The sequence below is a fragment of the Strongylocentrotus purpuratus genome, unplaced genomic scaffold (assembly GCF_000002235.5).
Source record: "Strongylocentrotus purpuratus isolate Spur 01 unplaced genomic scaffold, Spur_5.0 spur5_contig_847, whole genome shotgun sequence".
Lineage (NCBI taxonomy): Eukaryota > Metazoa > Echinodermata > Echinoidea > Camarodonta > Strongylocentrotidae > Strongylocentrotus > Strongylocentrotus purpuratus.
This window is the reverse complement of record NW_022145554.1, coordinates 109,951-127,596: the sequence shown is the minus strand read 5'-3', so window position 1 is coordinate 127,596 and position 17,646 is coordinate 109,951. Positions and strand designations below refer to the sequence as shown.

The window sequence follows — 17,646 nt, the reverse complement described above, 5'->3', positions numbered from 1 at the left end:
TAAAAGACCATTGTCTATAAAGACTATACATCAAGACCTTCAATATTCAATATTTCTAGCCTAAAAGCACATGAATGATAAGTTTACTCCCATGAAACATGAATGCAACATTCTTGCAAAGTGGCATGCAATGAAGGATGTATTACCTGGTAGGCCATCTTGCGGACAGTGTCTTTGATTTCTCTGGTGCGCTCCAGGATGGCTACATCAAGAACTTCAATATTTAATATTTCTAGCCTAAAAGCACATGCATGGTAAGTTTACTCCCATGAAACATGAATACATATAACATTCTTGCAAAAAGGATATATTACCTGGTAGGCCATCTTGCGGACAGTGTCTTTGACGTCCCTGGTGCGCTCCAGGATGGCTGGTAGGGTCTGGGAGGCAGGAGCAATGCAGGACAGGACTGTCCTCCTCACCTCAAAGTTCACATCCTTCTCCATCAGGTAGAGGTATGCTATATAAAGCGGGGAGGACAAAAAAGTAACACATGAGTATTTAAGCCCATTTGCACTAGTTTGGCCAAGAGGGTTTAGACCTCCCTGCAAGGTCATTGACAGGTGGTTATCTCGTCAAATTAGCTCTCAATCAACATAATAAAAAGGGGATCATGGGGGACCAACGGTCTCTGCTTAGGCATTGTTTGCTATATAGAGGGCGCAAGTAGCTACATGTATAAGTAGTGCGGTGGGGTTTTAACACATTACCTACTGGAACTGGTTGATCCCTGTATTAAGCCAATGGGCATGAGAGACTTCAGTAGTCAAAGGGTTAAAATACACACACACTGATAGCAGAAGCAAGGTCATGAGAATGTGTGTTGTGATTGTGGATAGTTCTCAGCAGGGATCTACGTTTACCTAATGATAATATGCCTAATGCTATATTCTGTGGAATGGGTCCTAAAAATACACACACATATAGCAGAAGCAAGGTCATGAGAGTGTGTGTTGTGATTGTGGTTAGTTGGGAGCAGGGATCTCATTTTACCTAATGCTTTGCCTGATGCTGCAGGCCGATTCTTTGCAACGTATCATGTACGACCTATGACCTTTTTCCACATATTTCATCCAAAATGAAGAATCTCTTGATATCACCATTGAATAATAATGCTTTCTAGTATCACTAGTATTACTCATTCATAGTTATATTAAGAGATTTTTCATTCATGGATGACATATGTGGATAAATGTCAAATGGAACAGGACACATTGCAAAGAACAGCCCCTCAACCGAACCCTAACCTAAAACAGAATCGCAAACCAAACCCTACATCTTTGACGAAATAAATCCCAGAGCAATTGTTGCTGGTGCATAAGTCAAAGCATCAAGACAACTTACCCTTGATCACTGGACAGTCCGGATCCTCAGGATCCTGCAGACGAGCCAGCGCCATGACAGCCTGGACTCTCACCGCGGGGAACTTGTCCTGGACCCTTGCCAGCATACAGCGATAGATACGATCGTAGAGGTCATCGTCGATCTGAGCCTCCTCGCCAAGACTGGTTAGAAGCTTGTTAATCATCTGGCAGGCGCGGAAACGCACCGCACGGTCACGCCCGTTGTGAGACTGGTAGAAGGGGAGAACAGGATAAATAGTTATCTTTAATTTTTATTCAACTCACAGCACACACCAAAGGAGAGAGGTATTCAAAAAATATGCTGACAAAATGTCCATATAAAATTTATGTGTATGATCATTTACTAAATTGCATTTGTATAATAAAATATTTGAATCAGAAATTAAATTCATTTATGGTAGTACATATTACCCAACAAAGGGGAGAGATACTGAAAAGAGACGCTAACAAAATGTTCATAAATGTAAATGTATGATCACTTACAACTTCAAATTCATAACTTTCTTGTCTGTCATCACAATTTCTGCAATCTTTCACAGCTCTCTTTCTGTAATTTTCTGTTTTAAAAAGTCCTCTGTAACTAAAAGCATGGTAAACTAAAGTACTGTCTTGTCCCTATTTTGTAGTTCCTTTTGTAGTTACGGACTTGTTAATTCAGTTACTCATCATTTCTAGTTTGAGGTGTTCCACTTTTTAGTGGACCCCTCTGTTTCCAATATGTGTTCCTTAATTGTTGTAAATGGTTATGATTGATTTGTAATGTCTTGTTGGAAACATGAATAAGTTGAATTGAATGGTAGCTACAAAGGAATGTTCATTCACCTTCAATAGAAAATCAAAGAGGAAAGTGAGGAAAGTGTTGTCAGCGTCCGGTTGGTTCTCCTTTCCTTCCTCCTCATTGACGGCAAATGACGCAGCAAACTTTGCAACAAAGTCCAAAGTTCGTTCAACTGCGGATTCCCTCTTGAAGATGACCATGGAATACTTGAGGTATCCAACAAATTCATCATTGAATGCTGCCTTATCTTCGGTCTGAAAAAAACAACAAGAATTTTTCTATTAAAAATGATTGCACAGATGTGCTTTTTATTCATCTCATATGCAAATCATGGCGCCTACAGTCATTTTGGTCTTATTTCTCTTCCTTTTTTTTAAAAACAACATTAGAAAAATATACAGATGAGCTAAATTCCACCCCATCCGAAACAAGGAAGTTTAAATATCGACATAATAATTGTAACGTAACAGGTTAAAGTTTAGCTGCAAAACGCAAAACTAATTAACGACACATAGTCACATACTAAGGTGGTTACCTTAGACTTAGCAAAGTATGCTATCAATTAGCATTTTTTCTGATATGCTGAAGAGGAATTGATCAAAATAATGCCTCCCAAACAATAAGGACAGGAATGTCTCTTAGAAAAAAAGAAACCTTTTACATGCTTTGATCGACTAATGGGCAAAACAGTGAACTGGCACAATCGACTTTTGTCACTCAAAGTGTTTATGAACCACTCGTCCTCCAAAACATGGAAGTATATGGGATTTTGATCCATGGCAAGTTACAAGTTTTTAAAATGAATTCTAAACTGAGGTTCAATCAATCTAAATTTTAAAAGAGATTACCTGTAATCTACATAGTTATGTAAAGCCACACTCTACTACTTGTAGCTACTTGCTCCCTCTTTATAGAAAACTTCTCCAATCGGTGCCTGTTGGTCCCCCATGATCCTCTTTTTCTTATGTTAATTAAGAGCTGAATTAATGAGATAGCCACCTGTCAGGGACCTCATTGTGTGGTCTAATCCCTTCTGGCTGAACTAGTACAGCTGGCCTTTAAAGATCTGTGTTCTCACCTGCTTGTAATTCTTCTGCAGTGCTGTCATCAGCTTGTTGTGTGTATGAAGTCCTTGCTGACATTCTTCAAAGACCTCCTTCATGGTGTACTGGCGCTTTGGAGCCATCTTCCTTTCACTTCATGTAGTCTATGTCTAAGTTACACAAAGCCTGGAAAGCAATTTACAATGTGTTATTTATTCACCTGTTTTACTGTTTTCATGGCCAGAAACGCAAGGGAGACCGGTATGATTGGTGTATGAGTTTATGACTACGAAAAAGGCTGAATTTGGTATTCCCAAATCCCAATCATACAATTATTCTTCCATATTTATGTCATCTAATAATAATCCTGCCCTTTTAATTACTTTATAAACAACACATGACTCATGAGTATGAAAATACTATCATGGAACAATACACACAGCAAAATAAATAATAGTCTACCGTAATTGTTAGTAAATACAGCTGTAGTGATTCAGCCCGAGCCAATACGGCTCTGGCGGATATATGCGCGCAAGTCCCGCATTTGGCGACACCCGCGGTAGTTTCCGCGGTCAAGCCCGTCACTGGGTATATCAGATTGGAACTTGAACTGCAACCGCGCTACATGCCGTCTGCTGTGTTCCTCCGAGTCTCTGATCTCAACGTAGCTACGTGGAGCTCCACACATCGGTGCTTCTTGAGACTTACTTCAAGCAGTTACTTCTACAGCCTATGTATGATGATGTTTACCTCCGAACCCGTGAAGAATTCTTACAGTTGATCACAGATGGCAAACTGATGTTCAAGCAAGTTCCTCTGCTGGAGATCGATGGCAAGAATCTTATTGGGAGTGAGTGCGTTCTTCGCTATGTCTGCAACAAGGCTAAACTACAAGGGAAGTCAGATGACGACCAAACCAAGATTGAGATGCTGTCGATGGGAGCCAGGGACATGCTGAAGGGGGGATTCAGTGGTGCTAAGTTTCAAGCAACGCCGGAGAAGGAAGAAGAGATGTTGCAGAGCGCAGCCAAGCAGTGCAAGGACAGGTACCTACCGGTCTTTGAAAAGGTCTTGGGCGAGAATAAGTCTGGGTTCCTTGTCGGAGATTCGCTCACCATGGCTGACCTCATGTTCTTTGACGGTCTCAGCTACGTGAACGAGATCCCTCAAATCAAATCATTGCTAGATGACTTCCCAAACTGCAAGGCCTTCATTGTCCATTTCTCCAGCCAGTCAGGGATTAAAGAGTACCTTGCTAGCCCCAGGCGCCACCCTCCTCCCAACGATGAGTATGTGCGGGGTGTCCGCAAAGTCCTGAACCCACCAAGTTCCTAAGACATGTTGTGTGCTTTGTGTGTTGTCACTGTTGTGTGTGCCTACATTTATGTGTGTTCTAAGCAAGTTTGGCAATCACAATAGATCCATCTCGTTTTCACTGCCTTTCAGTAACAAGCAATCTATGTCCAGGGATTTATAAGTGTTATATGTCAAAGGTCAATTTAACTTGCAAGTTAATTTGCATGGAAGCTGAAAAATAAGAGAAACAGAATGGCAACCATTTTGAATTAAATCAGACCAGGAGTTATGAAAGTTTGAAATATGAGATCACTAAATCTATCCAAATCTTAAGTTGGCAATGTGGTCAGTGGATTATGACTTAGTCATGGATAACTTCCTTGTTGTCAAGTACACAAAATATTAATTGTTTCTGTTTTTCTTCTAAGTGCCTTCTCCCTTGGGCTACTACACAAAATATAATATGGACAGCATATCATAGTTTTTCCAAAAAGAAGAAAATAAAGAAGAAAACCCTCCTGAATAATACATTTTGAAGAATTTTTTTTTGAAAGTTGCTGGTACTACATTGTAGTAACATTACTGATTCAGCCAGTTTGAAGTGCCACTATGTACATGTACATGTATGTAGCGATTACAACTATCAAAATGTATAACTTTCTGATTTCTTTTAGAATAATTGTCTACTGAGGTTGGATTTTCCTAAAAGGCTCTATAAGTGTCACTGAGGTGTAATGAGGCTATTATGATAGTTCTGGAAGTGGTCCAAGCATATGGTCAATGTGGCTGTTTATACATTCTATAGTTTGTTTTGCATATATTGGAAATGATAGGAAATAACATGTTTGTCTTATATATATATATATATATATATATATATATATATATATGTAGCATGGTGGAATACACTGGGATTAAAGATGTGTGTGAACATGCGGAGTTGTGCTTGAACTTGAAAGTAGCCGAGTTAAAAGGATCATGAGTCCTAGGGGATATTTGATTGATAAATAAATGGCTTTGGGATAGACTATGTAGCTATATGTAGGTGAAGGGACAAGGGAAAAAGAGTAGAGCAGTAGGTCTAGCAATAGGTCGGGTGGGTTAAGAACGATAAAAATACTTTGGACAACAGATTTGTTTTTGATAGAATTTAGTTAGGTGTTTGTGAAAATGGTGAATGATAACAGTGTCGTTGTATCCGTAGTTAATTGACACTCTAGAGCCTGAGCTGTCACTGGTATCTCGAGAATATCCCAACGAGTGAATCCAGCATACCCACGCTAAAAAGTATAAGGACTTCCCCTTCATTTGACCAATCAGAAATAAAAACAGGTAAAAAGTTTGTTAGAGTTTTGGAATAGAGAGTTTGGACCAATGGAAGAAGTTTTAGCCCTGTCCATTAAGAAATCGACAGTGGTGGGAGATCAGGTGACCAAAAAGTATTATGGGATGGAAAAGCAAAGGAAATTAATAAGGAATTTGTTGGACTCGAGGTGCGAGCTAGATGGCTGAACAGTGTGTTAATTAAGTATAAAAAGACCCAAACCTCCCTTCCCTAAAAGACTTGCATCCCTGGACCCCAAGCAGTTGCCACCCCTCTCCTTCCACCCTAAGTTTAATCCAGCCACCACGGACATCTGGAGATCCCCGACTTGCAACCAATTTAAAGCTTCGTCTACGGAATATTTTGAAAGTTGTTGAACTTCACATCTTCTGGTCACTGTGTGCTGACAAGTCAATAATAGAAAGGGACTGAAACAACCAATATATATATTACTGCACTTCGCTCTTCGCCAGTAGAGAGAACACTTTCAACCCAGAGTAATAGAAAGAGACAAAGGAGACCGCTGATTATTTTGTGCTCTTTGTGGAGAAAGTCAACAAATTTGACGTCACCGGGAAGACCCTCCGACGCCCCCAGGACATCGACGGCTGCTAGTACGCCCCGACACGAGTGCGACGAGTCGAGAGAGAGGACACAAGAAAGAGCTAAGTGATCAACCCGTTCCCCAATTAAAAAGGCCTATAAACTCTAAAGACAATTAATTATCGATCGAGTAAAGACTCTAAAAGCCCAAGTAATTTAAATAATCCTTTTCCTTTTCCTTTCCCCTTCCCCCTCCCACTAATAACTATTTTTTAAGTGAGTGATTGTTGATGTGACTGCGTGGGTAAACGAGCTCAAGTAGTTAAGTAATTAGATAAGGGATAAACACGGAAGAAACACGACACAAGAAATTGTAACCTTTTATAAAATAAACGACCAAATGAAATTGTAATTTAAACTGTTTAATTGTGTATTAATGTGTGTGGTGGTCTCGTGGGTTAACTAACACCCCCACCTCGGCCGCGGTGAGATGATGCTCTCCGACTGGAGTTAACGGACCTAAACAAAAAACAATCTCCCGAAAACATAGAACCGCCGCTGCCGAGGGGTCGGGGGCGTTAGACGGAACTCTCCGACCTTCTTTCGCGTTATCAGCACGAATGCTCTAGTAGGATTTTGGTTTTAAATATTTCAAAAAGCTGTAACGCTCCCAAATAGTTTTATAAAAGACAGGTTTGATGCCAAGTCCCTGTCAGTAAAAGTGCTTGTATATGTAGTGTTTTAGTTTTGTAGAGAGTTGATCAATTTCACACTTTTGCCTTGTTTGTAAAGTAGCCATGAGCATAATGAGTTGCATTTTTCTTTTTATGTTGGTTTCTGTGAATCTGTTTGGCATGCCTCTGGTTGATAAACTTAGTTGTCAGCTGTGTGAGTGTGGAGTAGATAATGACAATGAAAAAGATGACATACCGGTAATAGTTGACAGGTGTATTTTGAAGAATTTAAAACGTTCTGTATTTCCAAGCAGAGCCAAAATTAAGATTTGAAATGTCCCCATTCGGCTAGATTTTAACATGCACTGACCTATCCTTTCTTTTTTGTTGTTGATTTATTTAAGGTAATTTAAATATGTTGTAGTAACATGGCAATTCCAAAAGTTTTCAAGTACAATGATATTTTTTTCTTTTTGTAAGTAACGTGTAAGTCTTTTTTTTTCTTTAAACCCGAGTAATTTATTATAGTATTGTGGAGCCCCACAGAATACCCCCCCCCCTATTTTTTGTATATCTTTGACTATGTATGTATGACACAAGTATATTTCTAGCCCCCATATAGTCCCTCTTCTTAGTTAATTAGGTACCCCCCTCCTGCGAGAGTGGCCTCACCCACAACCAACCTAAACACACCAGCTGGGATACCAGGAGTGGCTTCTCACTTTGTTTTTGCCACGCATCTCAGTCAACACCTTTCTTATTTTGTCTTCCTTTAATAGGTAAGAAAGAATCTTATATTATTCAATTGTGTTATATTCTTGGTGTTCATAATATGTGTATTTCTAAACTATTAGCTTCACTATTCACATATCTTGTATTACTGTGTAAAAAGAGATATTAATGATCTTTGCCAATGACTTGTTGGATTATATGACATGTGGACTATGAGAGGAAATATAAGAAATGCCATGTGGGAAGAGATGCCATGTGGGGAGAGATAATGTCATTGATGAACATAGTAATCACTTGTAGAAATGATAGGAAAGTATTATCGTGTGTGTGAGATTGATGATTATGTTGTTTGATTTAGACAACATTTTAAGTAAGTTTTGAGAAGAGAATATACTTTATTACTGTCAGTATATTTGTCTTTTGCTCGATATTCATGTGTATATATATATATTCTTAGCCAAGGACATGTGCCATTTACTATGCATTATGCCAAAGCACATTGTTATATATTCTAGTTCAAGTTAGATACAGTTTGAATAGCGAAATGAGTTGTTCAAGTCCAGATTATCTTTAACTTACAGTATTATGGTATGAGTGAGTGTGGACGCACCATGTGTACAATACTAGTGTGTTATCAGGATGAGGCAGAGCGTTCAATGTGAACACCACTTCTTATCAAAGTTCTTAATCCCTTCCCCCAAGCTTTGTTTGCTTTTTGACCCATGCTGGAAAATGGTATCTTAGGCGGGAATGAAAGTTTGGTAGAGTCAGCAAAATGAGAAGACAAAGGATTTGAGTTGGGGAATACACTTGTTGAGAAACACATGGTCAAATTGTCTAATAGTTAGCTAGTGATGGATGGGTTGATGAAATATTGTAGTTGAAGACTTGCATGTCTGGAATTCATTGTATTATATTGTTAGGAATGATAATTCAGGTTAAATGTTATTGGGAATTACTCTCTCTCTCTCTCTCTCTCTCTCTCTCTCTCTCTCTCTCTCTCTCTATATTATCTCCCTCTCTCTCTCCCCCCCTCTCTCTTTATATTATCTCCCTCTCTTTCTCTCTCTTTCTCTCTCTCTCTCTCTCTGTATGGTTCACCCTTTCTCTTTCACTCTCACTTTGCTTTGTATATAACCATGAAATGAATATACATGTATTTAGTAAAACTATTGGTTGTTGTGTAGAATTAGAATATGAACTGTATGTGAAGATGAGATTATACAGTAAGAGGAATTCGTAATATTGGTTGTAAGTTTGTTAGAGCTATTAGTACAGACTGCAGACTAAGACTATTTGACAGTGCTGTGAATATTGTAAGGAGTTTAGGATATAAGTTGTTGAAGATGTATCTTTTCAAGTTCAGTAATCTCGCTGAAAAGATAGTATTAGATCAAAGTGATGCAGATGACTATTGGAAAATACATGAGCTATAGTTAAGGAAGAGTTATAAGTTTATTCAGTATTAATGTGAAGTCCTGAGACAAGAAGTAACTTGTGAATTTCGGGATTAGTGAAGGCTGAGAGTAGAATTACATTCTAAGGGTCTATGTGCACAAGGGATCCTCAGTCTTGGAGCGTAAAGAGTAGAAAGCTTATTAGGCAATAGTATAGGGATGATTATGCCAACATTCTTGTATTAGGTCTATATGTGATTTCTTGAAAGAGACGCTAAGTGAAGAGTTATATGATTAGAAGCTAAAGTAGATTGACTGATACCGCAATGTTATAGACATTTGATAAGGGTTAAGTTATTTATTAGTAGCCAAGTTATGATTATGAGATCGATGAAGAGTTGCACTTTTACATAAAGCATGGAAGTAAGGATAGTTTCGTTTAGAGATAGTAAAGTAATGAAACTAACCAGATGATGTTCTTAGTGATATAGTAAGAGAACACTGAGAGCTAATGAATTCAAGGTATGCGAACAGGTAGATTTATTTGTGTTTAATACTTGAAGAGTATTGTTATGCCATTTGATCGTATATATGTTATTGTAAGAAAAGACTGTTATTGTAGAAGATTAAGTAATAAAGACTTTGTTTTTGCCACGCATCTCAGTCAACACCTTTCTTATTTTGTCTTCCTTTAATAGGTATGCCCCCTCCCTCGGGGTGTGGGCGCTACAAATTTGGCGACCTTGCCAGGACGGCCATCGTCAAAGAGACACGAGGACGATGTGTCGTCCTATGACACGAACAGTTGGATAATCGAAGAAGCAGTGATGTAACGATAAAAAGGACCAGAAGTCAGAGAGCCGGAGAAGACCATCCCTGATTGGAAATGAGGTTGGCTCAGCATCAGAGAGAATGGGACAAGCTGCAGAGAAGAGAAAAGGCTACTACGAGCGTGCAGTATGCAGCAGGGTGCTACAACAAGGAGCTATGGTTCTGGTGCGAAGTCTGGCCCCTCCAGGTGGCCAAGGGAAGCTTCACCCTTACTGGGAGGAAATAAATGGCGGAGCAGTGAGTGGAGTCAAGGATGTCCAGGGGTTCTCCAAGCCGCCATCCTCAACAGCCCAGTCCCCTGCACCGTTCCAGTACCGGTATGACCCACCATCCTACACCCATCAAAGGCCATTACAGATACAGACGCCAGTAGCCCACCAGCAACCAACCCACTACCAGGGTTAGATGACAGAAGACCAACTTCAATTTTTCCAGCGAGCGAGTCAATCATTCGACCCGCGAGGAAGGCCTCAAACGGATTCTTTTTTGTTTTTAATATTTTGTTTTACATTAGATGCATCGTTATTTAGAATCATGTGCTAGCTGTTTAGTAAACCAGAAATACGAGTAATGAGAAGTAGTAAGATGAAACAAGTTGTAAATCGTTTCATGAATTGTGGTTTATAAGGAAACAAGCGATGACACTCGATAGTGATCAATATAGATCTTTGTGATAAAGTCTTCGGGATGAGTCGCGAGCTTCCCAAGAAACCTTCACCGTTTGTCAGGCGCGCCCGTAGAATGGGTTAATGTTTCGCAAAGTTTATTTGTATGGAAGAAAAAGCCACGTAATTCTGATATGATATTACGATATGTAATTCTGAGGTTTCAAGTACCTATTAGGTTTCGCTATAACAAGTTGCAACAAGTGTATATATATGAACTCGATGTACTACATGTATTTCGCAGAAGAATTGGAGCACGATGATCTGTCAGCGTTGCAAGGACATAGACTCTCATGGACTTTGGTGATAAGTCTCACCTCCCTGATCTGTCCTAAGTTCATAACGACATTGAACGAGAACTATATGAACGTTAGAATGTTATACTATAATGATGAATTGATGTAAATGTTTGAAAGTTGAAATGTCCAGGAGACATTTATTTTTGGAGGGGAAGGTGTGGAGCCCCACAGAATACCCCCCCCCCCCTATTTTTTGTATATCTTTGACTATGTATGTATGACACAAGTATATTTCTAGCCCCCATATAGTCCCTCTTCTTAGTTAATTAGGTACCCCCCTCCTGCGAGAGTGGCCTCACCCACAACCAACCTAAACACACCAGCTGGGATACCAGGAGTGGCTTCTCACTTTGTTTTTTGCCACGCATCTCAGTCAACACCTTTCTTATTTTGTCTTCCTTTAATAGGTAAGAAAGAATCTTATATTATTCAATTGTGTTATATTCTTGGTGTTCATAATATGTGTATTTCTAAACTATTAGCTTCACTATTCACATATCTTGTATTACTGTGTAAAAAGAGATATTAATGATCTTTGCCAATGACTTGTTGGATTATATGACATGTGGACTATGAGAGGAAATATAAGAAATGCCATGTGGGAAGAGATGCCATGTGGGGAGAGATAATGTCATTGATGAACATAGTAATCACTTGTAGAAATGATAGGAAAGTATTATCGTGTGTGTGAGATTGATGATTATGTTGTTTGATTTAGACAACATTTTAAGTAAGTTTTGAGAAGAGAATATACTTTATTACTGTCAGTATATTTGTCTTTTGCTCGATATTCATGTGTATATATATATATTCTTAGCCAAGGACATGTGCCATTTACTATGCATTATGCCAAAGCACATTGTTATATATTCTAGTTCAAGTTAGATACAGTTTGAATAGCGAAATGAGTTGTTCAAGTCCAGATTATCTTTAACTTACAGTATTATGGTATGAGTGAGTGTGGACGCACCATGTGTACAATACTAGTGTGTTATCAGGATGAGGCAGTGCGTTCAATGTGAACACCACTTCTTATCAAAGTTCTTAATCCCTTCCCCCAAGCTTTGTTTGCTTTTTGACCCATGCTGGAAAATGGTATCTTAGGCGGGAATGAAAGTTTGGTAGAGTCAGCAAAATGAGAAGACAAAGGATTTGAGTTGGGGAATACACTTGTTGAGAAACACATGGTCAAATTGTCTAATAGTTAGCTAGTGATGGATGGGTTGATGAAATATTGTAGTTGAAGACTTGCATGTCTGGAATTCATTGTATTATATTGTTAGGAATGATAATTCAGGTTAAATGTTATTGGGAATTACTCTCTCTCTCTCTCTCTCTCTCTCTCTCTCTCTCTCTCTATATATTATCTCCCTCTCTCTCTCCCCCCCTCTCTCTTTATATTATCTCCCTCTCTTTCTCTCTCTTTCTCTCTCTCTCTCTCTCTCTGTATGGTTCACCCTTTCTCTTTCACTCTCACTTTGCTTTGTATATAACCATGAAATGAATATACATGTATTTAGTAAAACTATTGGTTGTTGTGTAGAATTAGAATATGAACTGTATGTGAAGATGAGATTATACAGTAAGAGGAATTCGTAATATTGGTTGTAAGTTTGTTAGAGCTATTAGTACAGACTGCAGACTAAGACTATTTGACAGTGCTGTGAATATTGTAAGGAGTTTAGGATATAAGTTGTTGAAGATGTATCTTTTCAAGTTCAGTAATCTCGCTGAAAAAGATAGTATTAGATCAAAGTGATGCAGATGACTATTGGAAAATACATGAGCTATAGTTAAGGAAGAGTTATAAGTTTATTCAGTATTAATGTGAAGTCCTGAGACAAGAAGTAACTTGTGAATTTAGGGATTAGTGAAGGCTGAGAGTAGAATTACATTCTAAGGGTCTATGTGCACAAGGGATCCTCAGTCTTGGAGCGTAAAGAGTAGAAAGCTTATTAGGCAATAGTATAGGGATGATTATGCCAACATTCTTGTATTAGGTCTATATGTGATTTCTTGAAAGAGACGCTAAGTGAAGAGTTATATGATTAGAAGCTAAAGTAGATTGACTGATACCGCAATGTTATAGACATTTGATAAGGGTTAAGTTATTTATTAGTAGCCAAGTTATGATTATGAGATCGATGAAGAGTTGCACTTTTACATAAAGCATGGAAGTAAGGATAGTTTCGTTTAGAGATAGTAAAGTAATGAAACTAACCAGATGATGTTCTTAGTGATATAGTAAGAGAACACTGAGAGCTAATGAATTCAAGGTATGCGAACAGGTAGATTTATTTGTGTTTAATACTTGAAGAGTATTGTTATGCCATTTGATCGTATATATGTTATTGTAAGAAAAGACTGTTATTGTAGAAGATTAAGTAATAAAGACTTTGTTTTTGCCACGCATCTCAGTCAACACCTTTCTTATTTTGTCTTCCTTTAATAGGTATGCCCCCTCCCTCGGGGTGTGGGCGCTACAGTATTGTTAGAGATCAGGGATTTTTAATTGTGTCAGGGAGAAGGAATTATTGTTTTAAGTTGCGCAAATAATTTTTTGTTTTGAGGAGTGCAGGAGGGTACTGGCTCTGACTTAGTTTTATTTTAAGTTGGTAGGAAGAAGTTTTTAGTGAACAGATGATAGTTTGCTACTACAAAATTAAAGAATTCGGGTATTGTTGTGATTGAGGAAATAGTTGGTACTGGGAAGGAAAGTATAACAAAGCAGAAAATGGTGGACCAAATAGGGATGTGCGAGAAGATTTTCATTAGATGTAGTTTTTGAGCTCCAGTTAGGGTGGAGTTCAGGGAACTGCCACGTATTCCCCTTGCCAATAGCTCATTGCTGGCTTAGTTTCTGGACCGAAATAAGTCGTAAATAGGCATGATGCAGATAAGGTAGGAGTAGGCTGGTTTAAATAGTTAAACTGTTTAATTGTGTATTAATGTGTGTGGTGGTCTCGTGGGTTAACTAACACCCCCACCTCGGCCGCGGTGAGATGATGCTCTCCGACTGGAGTTAACGGACCTAAACAAAAAAACAATCTCCCGAAAACATAGAACCGCCGCTGCCGAGGGGTCGGGGGCGTTAGATATATATATAAGTTCACTTTTGTTTACACTGTTTAATAGCTGCTCCGCTTTAAGAGCTGACTAGGAAGCATTCTTTCCACAGGGAGACAGAGCACCCATGTGTGTTCGAGGCCATAAAACGGCCGGCTTTTGATATCTCCAAAGTGACACTACGTGGTTCCAATAATAAGTCAGAATATGATCATGTTTTGGGGGAGTAATTCCTCTGGAGTAATTCCTCTGGATCAACAAGAGCCTTTTGGATTTGCTTGATGGTGTTGTGGGCCTGGGTGCCCTGAATGATATCAGGAACTTGCCGGCAGTGGCTATTGTGCCCCCGGGTGCCGAGTGGCCCAGAAAATGTAATCTTATTTTGTTGAAGTGTTTTCACCTTCTATATCATTTTCCATCTGATTTCAGTGATCTGCTTTTATCATTCTGTAGGGAGCCGTTTGGCTCTCATGTGGGATTGCCCAGTTTCTGGACATTGTACCATCCAAACTGCACTTGGGGAATGGGGAGCCAGTGGGCTCTTCCCCTTTTCTGCACACTTATTGCCATTCATCGTTTATGTTGATCACTCACACTTCATGCTCGGTCACCTTGGGAATTTAATGTAATTCCCCGGTTAATCCCTTATGCCCGTGCCAAGACGTTTTGCAATTTGTCATTATGTATAACCGGCACGGTAAGGGTTAACTGGTATATTTCTGTTTCTTTATGCCTGTAATGCCCCGGTTAATCCCTTACCCCCGTGCCAGGACTGCTATTCTTTGTCATTTACACGTGACACCGGCACAGTAAGGGTTAACTGGTATATTTCTGTTTCTTTCTGTTCTTGATCCCTGGGACATTTCCGGGACTTGAATCCTAGTATTTAGTACTTAAATATACCAAATTTTGGAATACAGTGCATTTTACGGTGCTCTATTTTTACCTATGAGATTGTTCGGTCTCTGTACACATGTACTTTACATAATGTTTCCCGTACCAGATTTTGGAATACAGTACTTATTAAGGTATGATAAAGGCGCCCGCCCTCTGGAAAGGCCAAGACTTCACCGGTGCTGGCAAGGAGGGTCCTTGACCCATCCACCAGCGGGAACGGCGTGACCCTGCACTGCGGTACGGGAGTAGTTTTAAGTTAGTTTTAGTTTAGTTTAAGTTAGAAGTAGGCTTCAAACTCATTAAGTGGGGAATAATGTAGTGATTCAGCCCGAGCCAATACGGCTCTGGCGGATATATGCGCGCAAGTCCCGCATTTGGCGACACCCGCGGTAGTTTCCGCGGTCAAGCCCGTCACTGGGTATATCAGATTGAATCGAGACTGTCAAGCGAGCAACACACGCCGTCTGCCGGTCTCCTCGGATCTCTTCGGATCTCAACGCAGCTACATGTAGCTTCGTGGAGCTCCACTCATCAGTGCTGCAACGAGGTTTTCGAGAGTTACTGCAATTCTACAGCTTATGGTAGGATTGACCCTTAGTATCGTAATTAATAGTATTGCGTAAGTTAACAGTAGATATTTAGGCCCAGTAAGATTATATTCCGCTCCGTCACTACACAGCGCTGAAAACAATCACAATGACAATGTGAAATCAGGCACAAGAAAAAAACATGTTCGCTACCTCCACATTGTGGAGAGCGCTCATAACAATTTAAGACTAAGTTCTCAATGATTTAAAGGAGCAGCGAACACGAAAAATCGCAAGCCTGCAGGCTGCAGTTGCGATTATGCAAGATTGCATAAATGATCGCATCCAGCTAGCAGCTGTCAGATTGTGGTGGGACCACACTCCGGGTTTTTGCATCAGCGCGTAATTCAAACCTAGCTGTGGAATCGTAGGATCAAAGGGACTGCATCGTCAAAAGTCCATTCTTAGTAGGTGACTTAGGTCCATGGTCTCACTCTCACTGCACTCTCAGTCTCACTCAGTCTCAGGTCTCACTGTAACTTCACTCGTCTCAGCGGCGCATGCTCAGAAAAGTCAGATTTCCAATTTTCAAATTATCTTTTCCAAGTTCCAACATAGTCTAGTACTAGTCTAGGTGAGTTGAAGTGCTCTCGCTTTTTTGTTTTTTAGGTGTAATCAATTGTCATTAAACTTAAGACAAGTACAAGTGCCGATTTGGAGAAAATTCTGCTCGGCGAGTTTTGTCCAGTGCATGCGTGCACTGTCGGTAAAAACTCCGGGAAGCTCCAACACTGGCGCCGCGGCGCCGCACAGTGGGCCAGGGAGGAACCAAAGTGCGCCAAAACTAAGTTTGGGTGATTTTTTTTTTTCCAATTTTTTTCTTGCCCAGTTAAAAGGTAATACATAAAGGAATACCTCAGTGAAATATTCAATTTCGTTATGCACAATAGGGTATAAATTTACTACTTCAAACAGCAAAATCCTACATATTCACAGTCAAAAGTGACTTATTTTATAACTCTTTCAATTCAACATGAAGAATGGGTCAAAATCGAAATCCATTTTGAAAATCTTTTTCAACATGGATTTCGATTTTGACCCATAAATTCCTAAAAAGGGACTATTAAACTGATTATTTCAGTCAAGTTGGTAAGTGGAACTGATTTATTATAGCCTAGGCCTAATTTCCAATATAAAATGCACGAGGTAAAATGACATTTTGGGGGATTTTGGGGGCAAAACGCTACGACCTGAAATGGCCGTGGCGTTATCAAGGGAATGTGTATAGACGGTTTCCGTCTCTAAAGAGAGAGCCGGCTGACCCTACCCCAATAAGAGGCTAACGAACGAAAGAGACGGAAAATTCGGTCTAGATCTAGAAGTCTATAACAATTAACATAACGGGCAGAATCAACTGAACTAAGCTTAGACATCAGAGAAAATGTTGGTAATAAAATTTTAGCGAAAATCCCTGGAAATCCAAACATTTCCTCTATGGATTTATAAAAAAAAAATCCCCAAACATGAGTTTTGGCGCACTTTGGTTCCTCCCTGGCCCACTGTGCGCCGGTGTTCATGGTGTTGGAGCTTCCCGGAGTTATGTCGGTCCGTGAGCAGCCCGCCCAACCGCTCCGTCGGCATAGCCAGCCCTGCCCGCGCCCTGCGTCCGCAGTGGCATTGCCAGAGTAAAGCCCAAACTTAATTCCGCAAAGGCAGTTACTCGCAGTCTGCGATCTGTTAATATTTATAGTACTATCAATCAATCAATTATCTTATATCTAGCTATCAAAGCGAAGCGTTATAAATAAAAATATAGAATTATGAATTGAAATAAACATCATTTACCTTATATCTTGTAAAGTGACAAATCTCGGTGTTTTGATTGACCACTTCGTCGTTAGATTTTGAAAACAACCGCGATAATGCTCCGAACGTTGAGGGCAGCAAACCAGACACATCTCTTTATAGAGTATTCTACGAGAGCTATATCTTCCATTGTGTCATTTTTATAAATAATTATTTCATTTTTTTTGTCATTGTTATCCTGAGTATTTTTATGCTGAAATATGTAATGCGGTTCACATATATGTTATGATACTATTGCTGAGTTATTTCGCCTTTTAGTAGAATGTTTTGAACAATAAAGAAACTTGATAGGCCTCAAAGGCAACTTTTTGTTAACCTTCTTCAAAATTTATAAGATCACAATT

General features: G+C 39.5%; 1 protein-coding gene and 1 pseudogene across 2 annotated transcripts in view; one reads left to right on the top strand and one right to left on the bottom strand.

The window, feature by feature from the left end:
* The window catches only part of LOC105447056 (condensin complex subunit 3-like), a 30,789-nt gene extending 13,409 nt beyond the window's left edge, over window positions 1-17,380 (bottom strand). Inside the window, exons 1-5 of one of the 2 annotated variants that reach the window (XM_030992545.1) lie at window positions 17,282-17,380; window positions 3,221-3,371; window positions 2,187-2,396; window positions 1,345-1,573; window positions 315-460 (exon numbers count right to left, since the gene is read on the bottom strand). In XM_030992545.1, coding sequence (XP_030848405.1) covers window positions 315-460; window positions 1,345-1,573; window positions 2,187-2,396; window positions 3,221-3,328 — 693 coding nt within the window. In that variant the 5' untranslated portion in view covers window positions 3,329-3,371; window positions 17,282-17,380. Of the gene's footprint in view, window positions 1-146; window positions 184-314; window positions 461-1,344; window positions 1,574-2,186; window positions 2,397-3,220; window positions 3,372-17,281 lie in introns of those variants that run through there. The other variant, XM_030992546.1, reaches the window with a different exon arrangement.
* Window positions 3,918-5,024, top strand: LOC764015 (annotated as a pseudogene).
* Window positions 17,381-17,646: the final 266 nt, after the last annotated feature.